Below are 22133 nucleotides of genomic sequence, written 5' to 3' on the forward strand. Positions count from 1 at the left end.
TATGATACATGAAACTGGATAATTTATAAAGAAAAGAAACTTATTTCTTGTAGTTATGGAAGCTGAGAAGTCCAAGACTGAGGGACTGCATCTGGTGAGAGCCTTCTTACAGGAGGGGACTCTGCAGCATCCCAAGGCTGTGCAGGGCATCACATGGCAGATGGGCTGAGCATGCTAGCTCCGGTCTCTCTCCCTCTTCTTATAAAGACGCCAGTCCCATTCCCATAATAACCCACTAATCCATTCATCCATAAATGGATTAATCCATGCACGAGGGCAGTACCCTCATGACCCAATCACCTCTTGAAGGCGCCCCCTCTCAGTACTGCCGCACGGAGGATTAAACTTCCACATGAATTCTGGAGGGGGCAGACCTTCAAACCACAGAACACGTTATACAAATAATCCTCATAACGACCTTGTGAAGCATGTTATTAATATTATCATTATTCCCATTTAGAGATGAAGAACAACGTGTCTAATGTCACACAGCTGTATGTGGTAGAGCCAAGATTTGAATTCTGGTCTGTAATTCCAAAGCCAGACTCGTGCTTGCTGCTTTGGGCAGGGGTCTCCCTGACACTGAGTGTCAGTCCAGGGAAGACACTTCCCCAGGTAGTAATTTCACGAAGGAGGCCTCCACAATGATCCTTTCCCCACATCAGCCCCTCAGCTCTGGAGTCCAGAATCGGATTTTCTTGTTGCCTTTTACAGCCCCACCTTTCTGAACATTTCCACTGCAGGGCGCCTAGTGGCAAAGCTGAGTGCACGTCTCCCAGGCTCCACAGACGAGGCGCCAGAGCACGAGCAAGGTTCTCTTGAAGTCTCATGTTTTGCTTCCAAATTTCCTGCATATTTTGCATTCTATTCTGTGTCCATGTTTAATATAATAGAGATTTTTTTCCCCCTCAGATGATATTAGCTTTCCAGGAGCATGTTGTAATTTTTCTTCTGGCTTCTAGTTTCCCTCCCATTTTGAGGATCAGTGTGTAGGATCTCTACAGTCGGCTCATTAATGGCATCAGCACCTCCCACAGGGACTGGCACTTAGGTACGCAATGCCTGTTCGTCCAGAGGTGTAATGCTGGAAGGAAAAGTCATGGGCTTTGGAACTAAACAGACTTGGGATCAAATACCAGTCCTGTCATCTTGTCACTTAGTAGTTAAAACCCACACACACACACACAGGTACACACACACACACACACACACACACACACACACAGGTACACACATATGCACAGGTACACACACAGGCACACAAGAAAACTTGAGAGAGAGAATCGCTCTGGGCCTGTTCCTACGGTTGTAAAATGGGCATAGAATTGCCTTCCTCACAGGGTTTGGTGACTATTACAGATGACGTGTGCAAAGCACCAGATGTGTTGTAATCTATAAATGGAGGTTGCTGGTGTTGCTCATTGTTACAGTGATTTGTTGAACAGGTAAACAAATAAGTGAATTAATGACCCATCCTCAGACGGTGATGCCTCGGAGTACAAACATTCCCCAGATCAACACTGTCTGCCTGTGCTGGAGGTAGGCCCCTGGAGTAGCAGGGCTCAACTTCTTCCAAGGGCACAAAAGCCTTTTCTGGGCACCAGCCACTCCCACTTCCCTACCCCATACCTGGGCAGCTCGTTCAGCCTGACATTTTCATTACTCCCTCAGAGCAGAGAATGTTATGTTCACTCTGAGGCCATTAATTGGGTACAAAGTGCTCCTCAAATGGAAGTCCTCTCTGGATTCTTATGGGTAGCATGCAATTCCAAGAATTTTATTTTTATGTTTGTTTAAGGACTATATGTTGTCAATCTACTAAATGAGTTATTAGGTATTACTCATATTTGCTATGCATATACTCAAATTAGCTCATTACTAAGTTCCCTGAGGGCTCTAATTCAGTTATCTGTGAAGTCAGGCTGCTTCTCAATGCTCAGAAGCTACAGCCCCCGCACTCAAGCAAACGGTTAGAATCCCATGACCTGGGAAAGGCTATGTTGTTGTTAATATTATTGCATGTCAGTCTTGCTTTAAGTTGGTTGTGGTTTTCAGCTACTGCTACTCTTGCTTTTTAATTAGAAATTATAGTTCATTTGACTTCATCATTATCGTATTAGTTAGTAAAGGACATTTGGTTAACCCTACAGCATGCAGTGATACATATTTGCATCAAAGATATTTTTAGCCTGTAATTTTCCAATTACTAGATTTTAAGACATGAATAAGTTGCAGTTCAAGCATGAATCATGCATATCCTGTTACTAAATAGATACATACAAAATCTGCACCCAAAGGTGCTTATGTAGTTGTTTTGGTTATCTATAACTGCATAACTGACTACCCCAAAACTTGGAGGCTCAACAACCATTTCACTATCCTGCATGACTCTGTGCACTGGAAATCCAGATAGGGCTCAGCAGGATGGGTTATTTCTGCTCCGCATCATGTCCATTAAGGCTGTAAAATCCAAATAGTTTCTTGTCTTGCACGCCTGGCACCACGGCTAGGATGACTTAAACAATCGAGGGCTGGCTGGAATGGCTTGACTGAGGTCTTACATCTGAGGCTTCAGTTCTCATCAGTAGCTGGGTTGCTCAGTTCTCTCCATATACTGTTAAGTCTCCCTTTGTCCATGTGGCCTCTATGTGATCTCTCCAGCAATGTAGCTGAACTTCTTACATGGCAGTTCGGTACCCCCCAAGATCACAGAAGGAGCTGCCAGGTCTTTCCAAGGCTTATGCCTGACACTGGCTCAGTGTCACTTCTATTGCATTCTCTTGGTTAAGACAAATCACAGACACAGCCCCTACTCAGGACAGGAAGCATGGTTTTGGGAGGACCACCAATGTAACAGACTACCACAGTAGCGACAGTTCATTGATGAATTCAAGCAACTTAAATGACTTGCAACACTCTATCAGGTTAAGAATAATACTCGGTTATAAGTCTATAGGTTATAGCTTTCTAACTTTGATAGCCTTATGTGTATAGGTCATTATTTTAACAGTACAATGTGAGTATCATTCATATGTTTTACTAAAAAATAACTTATAAATGACATTGTCACTATGATAACATCATAAATTATATTTACTCCAACTCATGTCTTTTTTCCTCTCCAATTCTTTGTTATTACCCAATTCTTTTTCTGTAGGAACATTGCAAAGAGATGTGGTAGGATCTTCTGCTCCATGCAAATGGCCTCAGTCAAAAAAGGTTGAGAACCACCTTTCTAGTGGTCAAGAAATGAACACGTAGAAATCTTGTAGTAGGTAGAGCTACAAAGTACCGACATTGTTTTCTTCCCTGAAGGAGTTCAGATTCCTGCGGGGAAGAGAGTTGACAGTACATGCAGCGTGGTAAATGCTGTAATGGAAAAAAGCCCAAAGTGCTAGAGGAGGGCAGAGAAGATATGCCAAGCCTGCTCTGGGCATTAAAGGCAGCTTCTCTAAGAGCAACTTGCACTAAAGTCCCAAGCCTACATAAGAGTTACGGTGTTCAAGAAAGAACCTAGGATTAAAAGCCAGACATGGGGCAAGTGTCAAGTTGTGACTTGTCACAAATCTGAGAAGAGAAAGAGGTTCTTATCTTTATAGCTTTTAGTCTTTCTTCCCTTGTAAAAATGTACTCATTATGGGTTTGTTATAAACCTTCAGATGCATATAAAGAAGCTTCCCCAATCTGATGTCATACTCATGAATTAATGTTTTTAGGAGAGCAAAGAGGAGATGAAAGGGTGTTTGTTCCTGGATAATTGGGTATGACTGATTCATTCAAATGAATAGAGAGACCTGGGGTGCAATTCAATACTCATTGAATTTGCTGTCTTCCTTCTGACTTGTGATTTCCATGCTGACATCTGTACAGAACAAATAGAATTTGATCCAGCACATAAAATTGCAGAGCTAGGAAACATGTTAGAAACTATTCTTCCCACCCCCTCATTTTATAGACAAGGAAACTGAGGCCCACGGAGCTGAAGCAATTGCTCAGAGTGACATTGCTGTGGTGACATAAAAGTCTCTTCTCCCACCCAAGTCAGACAATAGACAATCTGAGTTTTATTTAGAAAACCCTCAAACTTGTTTCTCTCAGGAAAGGTGCTCAGGGAGGTAAGAAGAAGATTGTTCATACTGCCAAGAGCCTCCACGAGCGGAGGGACCAGGCAGGCTGCTGAGGGAAGCACTGAGTTCTGTGAGCTGGAGCGAGCTCCCCTGTGTGTCAGCTGTCATCTCTGTCAAAGAGCAGAAACACTGGGATACTGTGTGGAGAGTCAGGCAGTGTTTCAGGCCCTTGGCTTTTCGTGATGGATTTAAAGAATGGGGCGACTGCTTCCACCATGCAGCCAAGCACTGAGCTACAATGGAACAACAATGATATTAATATGAATATCTGTTGAGTTATTGCGACATATACCTCTTCGCCTCATTCCCCTCCTCAGCAGGGGCATCAGCTCCTTCAGGAAGCTTTTCCTGATCCCCTGTGCCTGCTGTAGAACATTAGATGCCCATAAATCCCTGGGCATATCTGCACCACTACCCTTGTCAGCTTGACTGTTAATTTGCTGGGTGGGTGTCTGGCTCCCACAAGAGACTGTCAACTATCACAATAGAGAGGTAGCGTTTTGTGGAATACACCTGGGAGAAAGGTAAATTTGCTCAAAGAGTTCCAAAACATTCAGAAAAGATGTGACCTTTTTATCTGGAACCAGACAGATGAGTAGTGGTTTGTTATGGGAAGGAAGGAGTGAGGGGCATTCCAGGTAGATTAAAGGCATGGTGTATTTGTCAGTTCATTAACTAATGTTTATGGGGTCCTACCACATGCCAGCCACATTGCTAGTGCTAGGAGAAGTCAGAAGGTTGATTTGGCTGGAACATGGCGCATGTAGGGCAGGAGGTGACTGGGGTGAGAATGGGGAGATGAGCTGTCACCACAGGTAAAGGACATTCCGGAACTAGGTAAGGAGCTAGCCCTTTATCCTGGAAGTCAGGAGGCCTTGGAAGGGCTTTAAGCAGGTAAACGTCTAAGTCAAATTGGTTCTAACTAAGGAAGATCTCTATGAAAGTGTGCAGAATGATTCATAGGGTATACACAATGTGCAGACGGCAATCCATAATGTGCTACCTTTTGTGTAAGAAAGAAGGGAAAATAAGACATCCTCCATGTGTTTTCTCACTTGTGCAAAAATAAACCCAGAAAAGATAAACTTGAAACTATAAGGGGTGGGTGCGAATAAAATGGAAAGGAGGGCGTGGGAACAGAGTGAGAGGAATAGGGGAAAGTGATGTTTCTTTAAGTATATCTTTTTATATAGTTCTGACTTTTGGAACCATACTAAAAAAGAATCAAATGGAATGGAGAAACACCCTAAGAAGAAAGACAAACAGAAACAAATGGGAGTGGGAAAGGACTAAGCTAAGTCACTTTTGAAAGTACTATTTTGAGGATATGCCATTGGCAAAAACAGTAGAACTGTAAACAAGTCTTGAACTCTATTTTATTTTTCACAGAGGTGTGGACTAGCAACTTTGAAACTACCTTCTGTGTATTGAGCAAATAAGTATATTGTAGACAATGTAAACAAAATTTGTTAGAGAAGAAAGTTTAAAAATAGGGAATGAAGGGAAGGTTACAATTGACATGGTAGTGATGGACTGGAGTTGGAGGTGAGTATGAACTCAGGGTTTTTTAACATAGATGGACAGACGGAAATAAGGGCTGTGGGTGAATAGACATGCATGCATTTTCTAGCTCTGTCCCTGAGAGGGCCTAGAAGCAATGACACCCTGTAGCAATGCACACACCTAGCATCCAAGCCTTTGGTTTCAAACACCATTCTCCCCTGAAAGGAATCAGGGTTTCTTGGATAACTGAGCTGAGGAAGTATAAGATGACCCTGAAATATCTTATAGTGTCAGAAAATAAGGACGTGCTCCAAGAACAATGGGGATGTATCTACAAAACAAAGAACCACCTTGAATGAGCTTCCGCTGAGCAAACCTGGGACAATTTGAGAATCAAAGATAGCAACAGATTGTAACCCAGCGAATAAAATAAGAATCCATGAATATAAATAAATATATATTATATATAAATATCATATACTTTTATATTTATTTATAATTATATACATTTATTTTTTATATTTATAGTTTTTATTTCTTATATTTTATATTTATTTATAGTATATATGGTATTTATCATATATATAATGATATAAATAAATTAAGAAAGGAAAACTCTTTCTTACAATCGACTCCCAACTAATAAATGTAGAAGGAATAATGAAATTAAAAAATCACTATCATGGTAATAATGAATCCAGGCAAGAATCATCAGTGAATGCTAACACTAGTGGCTAAAAGTTTGATGTGTGACTACAAAATTACAATAACCTGGAGCACGATAAGATCGAGTTCAGAAACCCATGGCACAGCACTAGGGACTTTTCACCCAATTACTGTCAGTGAGCTGGTTGTTTAAGCCATGTTGCTAAGTGTTGTATTTGCAATAGGATGATAACAATAATTGAGTGTTCACTATGTGATAAGCATTGCACTAGGTGGAGATTTGGGGGAGGGTTGGGCTTTTGCATATGTTAACTCACTTAATCCTAACACCAACCCAGTAAGCTTTGGCATTAGTAGCCTCATTTTTTTAGATGAATGAACCAAAGTTCAAGAAATGAAAAATTTTTCTGGGGTAAAATAGCTAAGAAAAGTCAGAACCCAGATTCAAGTTCCTGCCTTGTGGTTTTGAGTTCAGAGTTGTTCTATCATGCAGTGTGTCTCTGGATGCTCTTAGATCTCTGCGCTTTGAAAGTGTGCAGAATGATTAGGCCACAGAGGCATTCATAAACAAAAGGATTGGTGGCTGCTTTCTCCTCACCCTATTCACTAAACACCCAGCCTCATTTTCCTCATCTGCAGAATAGAGACAGCTATACTTAATTTACATGTTGTGGTGGGGACTAAATTCAATAACGTATGTAAAGCATATATATATATAGCACGGTGTGAAATAAGTGTCCATTAAATGGCAGCAGCAGCAATGAGTAATAGTGGTTGTAATGTCGAATTCCCCGATATGATGAAAAATGTTTCTAAAGGGCACCCTTCACTTTTGAACTAAATTGATAATCAAAAGCCAGACCAAAAAGAACTCTGTGTATCATGAAAAGAAAATTACATCTTATTCTATAGGCAATAGAAGTCACTGAAGAATTTTATTACAGAGACAGATGTGATCTGGTTGGCAATTTAGAGCGCAGACCTAGGTGAAGAGAGCAGCACCCAAGGCAGGGAGACCAGCAGGAGGCTGCAGTCAAATACCAAGCAGGAGACAATGAAGTTCTGCGTTAATGGAAAGGCTGGCGTGATAAAGAGGAAGGAGCACACAAAGACCAAACTTCAGGATTGGTGCCTGATTTGGCAGGGGAGGAAGGGGGAGGAGTTTATCTGAGCCTTGGCCTCTGGCCTGGGCACTGGCCCTCTCAGATATGAGCAGAATGCAGCAGAGGAGTGGCTGATTGCAGATCTGGGATGGTTTGGGACATGCAAGGGAGCACAGTAGGTAGTTGAATATTCAGATCTGGATTAAGGCTTCTGAATATCTGGAGAGGAAAGGCTCAAAGGAAAAGATGCTAAGTGTTTGTTCTGAATATCCGGATCTTCAGATGCAGGAGAGAGCTCAGGGCTGGAGCAGCAGGCCTGGGGTCACTGAAGCCGTGGAAGTGGATGGGGTCCCTCAGGGAAGGGATGTAGAGTAAGGAGATGGCTCAGGATAGGATTTAGGAAACACCAGTTTTTAAAGATGGCAAAAGAAGAGGCTGAAGGAGACTGAAGAGGAACACTCAGATAAGAGAGTTCGAAGGTGGGAGTTTTCTGCCACATCAAAGGCTGCAGAGAGAACAAACGCAGCAAAGAAGGACTGAAAGGTGCCTGTTGTATTTGGCAACTAGGTCACTGGTGACCTTGACAGCAGTAGGAGCTGAGAAGCAGTCTAGGTGGCCAGATGAAGAAGAGAGTTGGACTTTTAAGAAGAGAAACTAGAACTTGACTGTTCCCAGGATGCAGGTATCCCACTCCCTTGCCATGCATTCCCACCTGCTGTGGGAGAGCTCCAGCTGGTGGAAGATCTTCCTTCCAGAGCTGGAGTCTCTCTCCTTCCAGCATCTTCCTCCAGCTCTAATTCAGTCCTCCAGGGCCACACCTGGTCTACACGCTCCTCCAGAGATTGTCCAAATATGCCTCCCACTGGTCATCTTACCCAGCATTGCCATGTGCTCTGGGCTCCCCACACTTGCCTTAAAGTCAGTCCCCAGGGTGGATCCCGTTTTAGTGAAACTGGAATTGCGCTTTGGTAACATTGGAGCCTGTGTTTTGATTGGTCTTTATTTCTCCTGCTATTAGGCTGATGGCTTCCCAGCCATTTTTTAACCTCAACCCAGAATAAGAAATACACTTCACAGGGTGATCAGTATTCGTATATATGTATAACTGAAAGAAAAGTCTCATGACGTAATACTTACCCTAACTATGGCAGCTAGATGCACTCTAATATTTTCAACTCCAATCCATTTTATTTTGTTCTAGTTCATATTTTTAAATGCTGATCCTGACCCATGACATTAATTTCACAACCCACAAAACTGATTTAACGACCAAGGGTATGAAATACTCCGAGCTAGGAGAGGCTCAAAGGGAAAGACGCTAAGTGTTTCCCTGAACCCGTCCCCTTCCCCTCCCTGTCACCTCCTTTTTATGGCTCTGAGAGCCGGAGAGCTGCTTCAGTCACTAGATGTTACCCAGCCTTGGGAGTATTTGAACCTCCAAAGTGGCTCACCAGAGGCAGGTAAGCAGCTATCGCGGTGGAATTTAGAAATTAATGGAAGGGAGAATGGCTCACCTTTCAAATCACCCCACACAGGCTACTGTCCCTGTAATTACTCATGAAGCATCCAACAGCCTAAGGCATTTTCAAGCCACGAGGATGCCCCTAGGTAGCCCTAATAGCACCTCACATGTGAGACATTTAACACTTCCCAGAGTTTAGGAGGGGCCCATCTGTTCATACAGGCCACAGTTTGCCACTCGGCTCCCACCTCCAGCCAGGCAACTGACTGACTCATGCTGGTCTGTTCTCCATGTGCTCTTCAGACCTCCCTGGGGGGAGATCCCTCTCTTACGAACCATTGAAACATTGTCCCCTGTCCAGCAAAAAACATTCGGAGTTTGTTTTTGTTTTAACATTCTCATTTACAATGTCTTTTCTGCTTCTACCTAGGAAAAGCCAGGATTTCTGAATTCGCCTTGACTACAGACAGGAGGATGTTGCCTGAGAAATAGCAGAGGTCTTTTCTCATCTGCTGAGAGGTGTCCACTGCTGCCATAGACATTGAGTCCTCCGAGAAGCCTCCTGAAGGGCTTATCCATTACGCACATGCAAAAGCCAAGCCCTGGGCTGGGCCACAGCTCTCCCCTGGTGACACCGCTCCATCCCTGGCCTCCAGGCACACGTACCCGGTTTAAAGATGAGTGAAGAACTGTGGGTCGCCCTCACCCCGGAAGAATTTGACCAGCTCCAGAAATATTCAGAATGTGAGTAAATAGATTGACAGATCTGGGATGGGATTTCTTCTTTGCTGGAGAGGTCATTTCTGGAGAGCAGAGTGGTATTATCGTTGCGAAGCCACAGAGAATGTGGTCGGGCCTGGCAACTTATATTTCCTTATAAACACAGAATGTTAAAAGATAAAAACACAAGTATCTCTAGGCTCTATAAATAATACATGCTCACCATAGAAATTTGGAATTACATGGAAGCAAACAGAGTAAGTTAGAAATCACCAATACACTCCATGAACATTTTGGAACGCTCCCCTCCTGTGCATATTGCTTTACATGGTTAAGTTCACTCTGTATATACCTTTTCTTAAGCCTGCATTTTCCACATAACATAATATCATAAGTATTTTCTCAGGTCATTAAGACCTCTTTAGACTATAATCTTGAAGGGCTAAAGGCTGCATGGTTACAATGTTACCCAATCATTTTCTTTAATATACTCTTGCATTTGGAAGAGTGTATTTATTTTTCAAAAGCCTGCTTTCAGTAAGATAATGAATCCCAACATGTGTTTCTGCACCTCATTCTGGAAAGGCCTAGGCTTTTGCTTGGGGCTCTGGGTTTCCCATTAGTTGGGCCAGGAACCATTTCAGTGCCAGACGTGGTGGTGGTGAGGTCCACATTCACACGCAGACACACAGCTGTGCCCCTCAGGCCACTCCTCACACTGACGGGTGACAGGAATCTGCTCAGGCTGTGGCAGAACACTGCACTCTGCACACACAGAGGCCCACGTGTGGTGCCAACTTTCTACAGAGCCCTTCGCCTCTGCCCCAGCCCTGGCTCAATGGCCTCTTCCTTCCTGTCCATTGTGCTGGTACTTCTGTAAATCACTAGGCCTGGAGCGTGCTGACCTGCCCTACAGTGCCAGGACAGGTGCCCCTCTAGGTGCACTTTGGCAACCCCTCCCTGCTTCCCACAGGGCAGCAGCCCTTGTCCCAGCACTGGTCGAGGAGTCAGGGCATCCTGCTCAAGTGCCAGCTGTGCCCCTGCTCTCTGTGATGTGACAGCCCTTACGCCCCTGAGCCTCAGCGTCCTCTTCCGTACAGCAAGAGGGTTGGACTAGGTGCTCTCTCCCTGTAGTCCCTTCCAGGCCTAAGGCCCCCGTGCCTCCATATGCTCCCAAGGTCCATAGGAGCTCCACAGGGTTATTGGCCAGTGTCCCTCCTGGTGCCCTGGGGCCTATGGTCTCTTGTCTGGCCACAGTGGGTTTAGAGCAATTCTAATATATTGACGAGGAGCAAGGAATCACTCTCCGGGGTAAATTCAATTTAATCCAGCCTGCTCTGTAGGTCAGCAAAGTACCAGGCCCTGTCAGGGATGAAAAGAAGCAGAAAGAAGGGGCCTACCCTCAAGGAGCCAGACTCTCGCTGAGAGTCAGCAGTGCACTGCGACACCAGCAGGGAATGGCTGCAAGGCGGCCAGCAGCTCCGGTGGAGCTGGCTAAACCACACGAAGCCAGTAAATGAGAAGGGAATTGGAAACCAAAGGAAACTGGTGCAGGAGGGTGTGTTTTACTTTGCTAGGCTGCAAGCAAAGTACCACCGCGTGGGTGGATTGAAGAACAAATTTATTGTCTCAAAGTTCTGGAGATTAGAAGTGCAAAATCAAGTAGTCAGCAGGGGTTATTTCCTTCCGAGAGCTGTGAGGAAAGAATCTGTTCCAGGCCCATCTCCTGGGCTTGTGGCTGGCCGTATTCTCCTGGTGTGCCTGTCTCTGTGTCCAGATTTCCCCGTGTTATAAGGACACAGTCTTATCGGATTGGACCTACCCTCCTCCAGTATGACCTCATCTTAACTAACTACACCTGCAACAACCCAAATAAGGTTACATCTGGAATTAGTAGGAGTGAGGATGTAAAACATATGAATCAGGGGGAGAGGAACACAATTGAACCCATAATGGGATTTAGCTAGGTGAACTCTATGGAGGAAAGAAGTTGAAGATGTGGGCAGTAGATGGGAGAGGGAACAGTGGAAGCAAGGGAGAGCATGTGCAGGGGTGGTAAGCCGAGCTTCTAGGCTAGGCAGAGGGCAGGAGCAGAGGATGGGGAGGAGGACGTAAGGAGGGATGGGGAGAGCAGAGGAGGCCTTGGGATCTGCATGTCAAGGTGTGGGCAGCATTTAGAGCCACGAATCTGGAGGCTGTGGGCAGGGTGGCTCGGATCAGGTAGCTACTGGGTCAGGGATTCAGGCAGGATCCTTTGGATAAAATCTAGTCTGAGCTGAGGAACAAAGATAAGATGGTGAGTGTGACAACGAACAAATACTAATTTGTGGAAAATTGCGGAAATATTATCAAAACTTATAGAAAAAAGAAAGATACCTCACACAAACTGGCTCTGTAGAAAACGGCAACATTAGGATGTAGGGCTGGTGGGGACAGTTTGGGAATGTTGATTTTGAGATGTTGACGACATGTCCATACATGCTTTCATATGTGCCAGGCTGCAGGGAACCAGCAATGAACGAGACACAGTTCCTGCCCTCAAAAGCTCACAGCCTCGCAGGAGACAGACAGGACTCAAACCAGGATGTCACAGGGTAGCAGGGGCTCAGGCGTGTGCAGCATGGGGGAAGGATGTCCAGCCCAGCCTAGTGGGGTCTTCCTGGTGCAAGGGTCGTTTCCAGACTGAAGGAACATGAGGAGGAGGGAGGGGGAAGGGCATTCTAGGCAGAGGAAGTGGCTCAGGCAACGACAGGGAGGTGAGGACAGCAGCTCACAGGCTGGGAGCCTAGATCACATGTTGGTGCTGGTGTGGGGAGAATTGGGGAAAGAACCAGAGAGGTAAGTGGGACCCCATCATGGAGGATCCTGCTCTCTAAGTGACATGTCATGTAGGCCCCAGGAGGGTGCGTGATGGGATGTGAGTGGGAACGAGGGGTCAGGCTATGGCTCTGACTTGGGAATCGTGTGTGGAGACAGCAAGGAGAGAAAAAAAGAAGAAGAATGAAAGCACTTCCAAGAGCAAGAATGTTAGGGGAGAAAAGGAAAAGATGGAGAATGGGCCCAGGGTGTGCCTCAGCCAGGGGTCCAGGAAGAAGAGAGCCAGAAGAAGACATGGAAAGGAGAACCAGGAAGGCGACTAGGTAAAAGAGGGTCTGGATGGAGCGAGCTAAGGCAGGAGGAGGTCCAAATGTGGCAAAGCAGTTGAGCAAGCACAGATGAAAAGAAGCTAGAGCATTTAGTAGGAAGGGGTTCTTTTTGGTTTGGGCCTTTTCTTCAGCCATCGTCTTTGTCCTTCTCTGACAACTTCCTCATGTTGTCCATATCCCAGGACTGGACAAAGCTCTCTGCTACCACTGTTCTAACAGGAGAGGAAAAAAAGGTACAATTCTTAGAAAATGATTAATCTTTGGAGAAAACCCTGAAAAAGTCACTTCCACCAATTTTAGACGCATTCTGGTATTCAGTCGGATTGCATTGCCATAGCAACCACTCTCCGTAACCACATAAACAGGAGCTTTACAATAGCAAAATAATGAAGTGTACAGCCTGAGAACTGAGAACTTTCTCCAGTGGGGTTACCAGGCAGGAGAGGCTCGTGATGTTTTCCATTTATATAGCATAAAGCCTGCACCCTCTCTGGTGGCCTTCTATGGGCATGGGGGAGTCATCTTAAAACACTCTTGGAGATATGTATGTTTATTTTATATGTATACGTACATCATATATACACACACACAGACACACGTAGTTAACAGTAAGCTTAATGTGAATCAACAGTGTAAAGCACATATCAAAAAAATTAATGTGATATTAAGAAATTTTTATTATTAAAAAAACAAAGTAACAATTTTGAAAAACAAAAAGATAAAATTTAGTCTACCCATGATCCTATTTCCCCATGATAACCAGTACTAGCATGTTTGCATATAATTGTAAGTATAAATATAAATATCAAAACATACATATACACACACAGACACATCCATACATATGTAAAATAAACCTGGGAATACACACACTATACCATTTTGTATGCTGTTTTCTTCACCCTAGCAATATGTTTGAATTATCTACTGCTGCATCAAAACATCTTCAAAACCGTGAGTTAAAACAAGCACCGTTTTGTTTTTCCCATGATTCTATGGGCCAGGAACCTGGACAGGATCCAGCAGCCGTGGCCAGTCTGCTCCACAGTGCCTGGGCTTCAGGTGGGAGGCCTCAAACAATTCAGGAGTAGAGAGTCACACATGGTTTATTCACTTATGTGGTGGTTTCTCAGTGTTCCTCCGTGGAACCTCGTTCCTCAGCACTCTCTTATCTTCAGGAGCTCTCCGTGTGGCCCTCATTTTCAGCAGGGTAGCCTGGACATCCAGGCTCAGGACTCCAAGAGCATAAAAGCAGCAGCCGCCAGGTCTTTCAATGCCTGGGCTGAAATTCTAGAACAGAACTCCCTTCACGGTCCAGTGGTCAAAGCAGACACAGGCCCAGCTCGCATTCAGCGGGGTGGAGGAATGGACTCCACATCTCATAGAGGAGTGGCCCACACAGGGAGGGAAAGAATGGATGGTGGCCATCTTCGGAGACTGACGGGCACACAGCACATGATGAGGCATTCCCATGTCCGTCAATATGCTTTTGAAGCATGGTTGTTAGTGGTTGCAGAGATTGGATTTCTTTTGAATACATTTGCACTATTTCATTTAACCAAACCAGTGATTGCAGTCTTAGGATATATTAATAGATTCATAGTGTCTAGTTAGGCAAACTGATATTCATATTCTAGCCTACCCTGATCAGACCTCTCCAGAGAACTGAATTTATTTCTGGGTACAACAGTTTACAATGGATAGAGACAACCTGGAATTTGTTTGCGAAATGCCGCTGGCATGGTGAGTGCGGGGCCCCACAGGCTGATTATGGAGAAATGAAGATGTTGTGCATATTTACTAGGGAAAGGAAGGGAAAAGTGAGGGAGAGCGTGTTGTATTCAAATAGCTGACTGCTGTTGTGGAGAAGAGGTGTTAAGTTAATTTTGAATAGCTTCAAGAGGTAGCCCTAGGACTAATGGGAGAAAATTATAGGAAGACTTTGAAGTGTGGAATACATTAATTCCTGATGGTCAAACCTGTCCACGATGGAACAGAATTCACTTAGAAGTGACTGAGTTTCCTTCCCCTTAACTGTCTAGACAGAGAGTTGGCTGAGACACTATAGGGGAGATAAGAGCATTAGTTGTCTGGTTGGTTAAATGACCTTCATTAGCCCTTCAAATACTTGGTTTCTATGTTCAAACAGGTTTCTATCCTACTCCAGAGGGTTTGTGCATGTGGGGATGCCCCCTCCTAAACCTCCTCTCCTAACAATTATGATAATTGCTGGGGAGGGGAGTTTTTGCCTGTTTCATTGTTGTTAACTCCTTAAAAGTCCCATGATTTATCAAGCACAGAAACTGTTAATTTATTCAGAGAGGGGGAAAAAGGAGAAACAACTGATGAAGCAACAATTTAACTTTTAATTCTCAAAGAAATTAAACCAAACATTTCCTACAGCAGCCAGTAGTCACTTAGACTACGTAGAATTTTTTTTTTTTGAGACAGAGTCTTACTCTGTCACCCTGGCTAGACTGTATAGAATTTTTAAAGCTAGGAGAGATCTTAACCATCATCACTTCCATTTGTAACACCCTTTACAAATGAGAACACTGTGTCCAGAAGAGTTCTGTGACTTGTCCAAGGTCACATAGAAGGTCAATGATAAAATAGGAATAGAACCAAAGTGTCTCAATTCCAGTGCAAATCCAATTCGTTTTGACTCAGTTCCAACAAATTAAATAAAAGTACCCCTGGTACTATATTTAACCATACATTGGTTAAATATATATATGTGTGTGTGTGTGTGTGTGTGTGTGTGTGTGTGGAGAGAGAGAGAGAGAGAGAGAGAGCAATTAAATGTAATAGAGCAGAGTTTTAAAGTACATTTAAAAAGAATGAATCAGTAAATTGCGCTATTAGGAAACATATTTCATTAGAATCAGATCATGGCAAATTTTCTGACTTTAAGATATAGGTATGGTTCAAAATTCAAAGCTTTCAGAGTCAGAGAAAATATTTAGGGCTGATTTGTAGAACAATGGAAGGCTCTAAGTAAGCGTCATTGAAACCTTGCCATTTATATTGGCCATTAGACTGAGACCTAATCAAGTGTTTGTGCAGTCCTGGGCCCATAAAGGGTCATATCTAGTTGCTTCTATCTTGGAGGGATAATCACGACTACTTCTCACCCACATCTGTTTTAGCACAACTGGTCTTCTTTTCCCTTAGTGATGGCGAGGACGTACCCAAAAGGAGTCACAGAATCCACAGACAGGTAGAAATTTCTATGGAACAGTGGCTCTCGAAGTGTAATGTACACATGAATGTCCCGGAGAGCTTGTTAAAATGCAGGTTCTGAATCAGTAGGTCTGGGGGAGTGCTGAGATTCCACATTTCTACTGGGCTCCCAAGGGGTGCTGATGCTGCTCGTCCAGGGCCACACTTTTAGTTGCAAGATGGTACAAGTCGTCTGACCCATTCCTTCACCTTTACTTGAAATGTGACTGATGAGTCCAAACTATGTGGAGAAAAAGTGGAAAATTTTGCTAACAGTATAAATTTTAGTATAAACAGTATAAATTTTACACAAATAAGCCATACCAGTCATTCAGATCATTTATAATGGCAGGAAATTTTAGTATCCTAAAAAGGGTTTTCTTATATCAGCCAAAATTCCCTCTGCTTCAATGTAAAGTCTTTCCCTCTTATTTTATATGTAACATCTGTGGCAGGGCCATCACTTCCACAGGTCAGTGGTCCTCAGCCTTGGCCGCATAATCACATGGAAGGCTTTGAACACTTCCAACGCCCTGCCTACACCTCCCGGACCTTTTTAGCACCATCTATAGGCATGGGACCCAGGCATTAGTATCTTTTTATAGCTCTCCAGGTAATTCCAATATGCAGCCATGGTTGAGAACCACTGGTCTACCTTGTCTCCCTATGCCTTTGGGAATATAGGACACATGGGACAAGTATGACCAGCCCAATCCCTTTTCTAGCCCTCATTTATTCAATACATCTTCATTGAATATCTATTTTATGCCAGGCAGTGGGCTCATGCTAGGGATAAACAGTGAACAGGAGAAGAAGTTCAGCTGGGAGAATGTGTGTGTGACAAATGCGTCAATGCTTAGGAAGCTGGGCCTCTCACATGCGCTTCCCACATCCTGCTCTGGGGCCTGACTCCTGGCGAAAGAGGTGGGCCTTGTGATGCAGTGCTGCTGGCCCTGGCCCCTCTGTTTTGACATCATCCTTCATCTTCCAGGACCCTCAAGGAACCCTGCTCTTGTTTTTGTACATCTCATGTTCTTGACTCCCTGGAGTAGTTAGAATATTTATTCATATATCCCAGTTTTCATCAGAAGAAGAAAAATCTAGATTCTGTTTTTTTCTAGTGTGCCAACTTCCCCTTCCCCTCCTCCCTGTGTCTCCCCCACTACCACCACCACCACCAGCCCAGGTTGAGAGTCACTTACGGCTTTTGCAGTCTGTGGAATTTTTTTCTCCAGCCTCAGCATCGTGGTCTTTTCTAAGTTGTGGCAGGCGAGCCTTAGCAGTCAGCCACAGACTTACAGGATGTTGCTTCAGGCCTACTCATCACAAGTGAGATCCGTGGACCTGCGTGATTGGTGTCATCTAGGATCTTATTCAAAATACAGAATCTCAGGCCTTGGCCCAGACCTCCCGAATCTGCATTTACCACATCCCCTGTGATTTACATGAACATTGCAGTTTGAGAAGCTCCTAGACAACTTTGAGGAATGGAGAGTTATGATGCACCTTAGAATTTCACTCTCATATATGGGTTTTAAGATTTACTTTTGAAAATGTTGATTCATACTTATTTCAAAGTTTAACTGTTTGATGATGCAGCGTTCAACTACTCAGTGTTCTTACCTACAAGACAGACCATCAACTTTGGGTCCTGGTAAAGTTTACTGAAGTCTCTGATTTGGCTGCTTGTTCAGATAGAGGGCACCCCTGTCCCACACCAACATGGTAACAAAGGTGAAAAAAAATTTTTTTCCTCTTAAGAAGGTTTTGAATTTTCTCAAATACTAGGAGCAAGTGTTTGGTTTTAGGTCTCAGAGTTCTTGCCACATGAAGTATAAAGAGACAATCTTGGACTGAAAACTTCCTAGGGCAGTTGTTACCACTAGCAACCTTAATCACAGAGAAGAGCCTTCTAAACACCTGGCTTAGGGTAGAACTGAATGCTGAGAGTCCTACCAATCTGGGTTAATGCAAAACATATAGCCCTACCTTGCCAGGCAGCTGGCCTGTGGGTTAGAGTTCTTTGGTATTGTTCACTTAAACAATGAAGAATGTCTGCCAAGCACAGCAATTTTAGATTTAGCAACATTATAAGCACTTTTTTTTCCTTTGGCTATAATCATCCAACAAGTTCAGCCACTTCTTAATACAGTCTTCACTTACAATAATAAAATCACATCATAGAATAGCAGTTCTCAACCTTGGCTTTACATTTGAATCCTTAGGAAGCTTTAAAATATGCTGTTTCCTGGGTTCCCCAAGAGATGCTGACTTAATTTGTCTGGGGTAAGGCCTGGGTTTCAGTGTGTATAGGGCTCCCCAGGTAATTCCAACATGCAGACAGGTTTGAGAGCCAGTGTCTTAGAGGAAGGGTCTTATCTTCTGACTTACGAGTGTTTGGATATCCAATAAATCCAGTTGCTGTTATCACATTATTTACATATGTTAAAAATAAGAGTGACTCATTCACTGGTTGTGTACCATTCAAAGAATCACTTAAATTCCATAAACTTCAGTTTCCTCTTCTCTAAAATAGGGATAATTATTTCCTCTTCTCTAAAATAGAGATAATTGTTACATTGGGGGTAGTTTTGGAGATTGAAATAAACTATATAAGGTGACTAGAACAGTGCCTAGCATAAAATAAGCACTCAACAAAATGACAGTTGTTACAAAGAACTGTGGGCATGACCTTATTTTGTATATTCAGAAATGGAACGTGGTGTCCTCTGCATCTGGTGGTGGTATTATGATAAACGCTTTGGCAAAGGAGTTTTCTACTGAGGTTATGCTGTTGGGTCCACAGATGACACCTGAAATAAGATCAGGGAATACTCCAAAGAAGTCCTTCAGTGTTTTTATCTGTCTTAAGAGGAAACAAAATGGAACAGTGATTGCCAAAGCAGATTAGTCATGCATAATACCCACTTAGTCCTCATGGGAGAAAAAAAAAAACCCAGCCCAGAAATCTGTTGAGAAGAAAACTGTCATAAAGTATCAAAGGACATCCAAGGAGAAAGTAATGTGTCCCAAATTTGAGAATTAGGTTGTTTCCCTTTTTAAAAAAGGTTTTGATGCCATGAGCCTATAAAAGCCCATAAAGCAAAGTGAAATAAATGTATGATGAGTAATATACTTCACAGAAAACTAGTTAAAAATCTCTTGGATTATATTTTTTTCATTTAATTTTGGGCTATTAATCAGATATCTTAAAATAAATGTCTTTTCTATTTTTCCTTTTTAAAATCTCTTTTTATGCGAACGTACGATGAAAATGTATGCATACATAAATATCTATATCACACATTTGAATATAAAGCAGGATTTTGGAAATAGAGCAATGGGACTTTAGAACCAAAGGATTTCTGCTAGCGTGAACTGTGGAATATCCAAAATGCAACAATAACATCAAAAAAGAGTATAAATTAAGCCAGGCATGGTTGTTCACGCCTATAATCCTGGCTCTTTTGGAGGCCAAGGCAGGAGGATTGCTTGAGGTCAGGAGTTCAAGACCAGCCTGGGAAAAACTGAGACCCCATCTCTACAAAACAAATAGAAAAATTAGCTGGGCATGGTTGCGTGCACCTGTAGTCTCAGCTACTTGGGAGGCTGGGACAGGAGGATCTCTTGAGCCCAGGAGCTTGAGGTTGCTGTGAGCTGTGATGATGCCACTACACTCTAGCCTGAGCAACAGAATAAGACCCTGTCTCAAAAAAAATAGTATAAATTCAATTGAAATCACTCCCTTGTTTCTCAATCAAAATGCTGACTTTACACTCTTCTTGTAGAAGTCACACTAGGGGTACCCATGTTCCCAAATTTGCATTTTTTTAATTTGGCCACTTTGGCTGAGCCAAAAAGTTTCCATTAAAATAGACTCTAAAGTGTAGAATTTTTTTCTAAATAATTAAACTGCTTATAGATTAATTTGAATATATGTGTGACAATAACTGAGCTCTGGCCTAATTCTAAACTCTTCCATTCTGTTTCCTGAGTGGTCTTTAGAAAATAGAAATCTGGTTATGTTATTTCACCATTCAAAAAATCTTTAGCCATTTCAAATCAGTGTCCTTATCTCAGCATTCAAGACCCCCAAAAGTATGTCCCCATACTACTCTGTGGTTCTAACTTATCCTAAATGTTCTGTGGTGCCTATCCCTTCATCTTTGTCCACTCTGTCTCTTCTGAGAATACCCTTTCTACTCATGTCTGCCTTTGAAAACCTTACCCATTCTTTATGCCTCAGCTCAAATGCTACCTCCTTCATAGGACATCCTCAGTCCCCATCCCAACCCCACTTTCATCCTAATTTTACTTCCCCACTTGGTGTTTCATACGGCTTCATATTATTGCTGCAGCATTAATTACACTTTTACTTGTCTTTGCAAATGTTTGGGAAGCAGTAATGAATAATATGTAAGGGAAAAGAATATAGACTTTTGATCCAGACTAGACTTGAGTAAAAACCCTGGCTCTTGGGCAAGTCAATTAATTTTTCTGAATTTTAGTGTCTTCATCTGTAAACTGAAGAAAATATTACCAAATTTGCATGGATTGGTAGAGGTGAGAATATGCAGGGGAAGGCCCCCAATGAGGGGTAACTATTATAACCAAAATTATTCTAATCATCTTTCCCACTAGTTCATTAACTTTTGTATGTATCTTGCAGTGTCTTACCCTCCATAGTGTTTTCTGCACTGAATGGAAGCAGTCCAAATTGACAGCATCTGCCGCTTGGATCTTACTGAGCTATTAGTTTTTGAACATCTGTTTTGGATTTCAGAAAGAAAATTCCGTTTTTAGACAACAGCAGCATTTTACTGTGGCATTTCAATATGTCTCAATCCTGAAATGATTATAACTTCTGCTTGATTTAATCCAAGTCAGCAAAGCCATGGAGAACAGCCCAGCCCATGAGTACATCTACTTTACCGAGGCCTGAGAGAGCTTAACCCTCTGTACAAAGAGCCTGAACAACAAGGAACACTGTGTGAGCTTTTAATGACATTGTCCTTTGCTCAGATGTTTAAATAGCAGCAATAATGGAGCTTGGGAAGCACTTAATTATCCACAATCCTGAGAGACAGGGAGAGCACAGGTCATAGAAACCCTGGTTTGCTTTGATGTCTACAGTACTGATAACCACACAGGGTGCACTCATGATATGTTTCTAATGACAATTATTTAGCCCCTTTTCTTGACTCCCAATTTCCTTATAAAACTCCAAAAGGAAGCAGCCAATATGGTCTCCACTGGTTTCTGTATTATTTCCTATGGAAAGTAGAATTTTCTAAACCACCATGCTTCATGAATCCTCTGAGTCTTTCTTTATCCTCTTCCAATATAAATGTAACTTATTGGGAACATTGAGAAAATCATGAGGGGTGGGGAGGGCTTAGCTTCCAGAAGAAAAAGTATCGGCTGCTAAAAATATGTTAGAAATACCATAGGAACATAAAATCAACCATGCTAATTATGAAACATAATTGAGGTCATGTTTTAGGTGTCAGAGAGAATAGCTCAATTTCCCCTATTGAGATAGAAAATAAAAATCAAGAAAAGGGGGGCAGAGTAGTCAGGATCCCAGAATTAAAAGAAACCACCTTGCCCTGTTGTACAATAATGTTTCAGCACCAAGGACAGAGCCTTGTAGGGCTTAATGCCCGCCCATCCTATATAATTAACAATTTTTTAATGTTTTAAAATTTCCATTTAGATGTTTATACATCCATCTATATATTGTTTTTCTGAGTTCTGGTTACATGTCAAACCTTGGTGTGATATACAAAGACTCACCACCTAATTACAGCTCTCAAGGTAAAACTAGTGCAGGAGATGAGCAAGATAGATAAGTAACACTATAGGACAAGAGCTACTACAGAGTCATGTACAAGCCACATGGGAGCCAGAGCAGGGAATGCTTAACCTTGACTGGTACAAAGAAAGACTTTACAAAGGAGTTGACATTTGAGCTGGATATTGAAGACTGAGTGAAGTTTGCAAGACAGAAAAGAATTGCCATGAAAGAACACACAATGTATTCAGGAATGTCTAGAGATATGATGTGATATGGCTGAAATGCGGAGTGAATGGGGAAATAAGGAATAGGCTAGGTCCAATCACCAAGGGCTTGTATCCCATGTAAGGGGATTAGGCTTTGTTCTAGGAAAACGGAATGCCATCA

The 22133-nt window shown here is 42.8% G+C and overlaps 1 protein-coding gene across 3 annotated transcripts in view; it reads left to right on the plus strand.

The window, feature by feature from the left end:
- The first annotated feature begins 9538 nt into the window (after window positions 1-9538).
- Window positions 9539-22133, plus strand: part of DGKG (diacylglycerol kinase, gamma 90kDa) — a 154428-nt gene continuing 141833 nt past the window's right edge. For all 3 annotated transcript variants that reach the window (XM_012640413.1, XM_012640420.1, XM_012640425.1), the window contains exon 1: window positions 9539-9605. In XM_012640413.1, the coding sequence (XP_012495867.1) occupies window positions 9539-9605 (67 nt within the window). The remainder of the gene's footprint in view (window positions 9606-22133) is intronic.

The sequence above is a fragment of the Propithecus coquereli genome, unplaced genomic scaffold (genome assembly GCF_000956105.1).
Source record: "Propithecus coquereli isolate 6110/MARCELLA unplaced genomic scaffold, Pcoq_1.0 Scaffold10, whole genome shotgun sequence".
Taxonomy (NCBI): domain Eukaryota; kingdom Metazoa; phylum Chordata; class Mammalia; order Primates; family Indriidae; genus Propithecus; species Propithecus coquereli.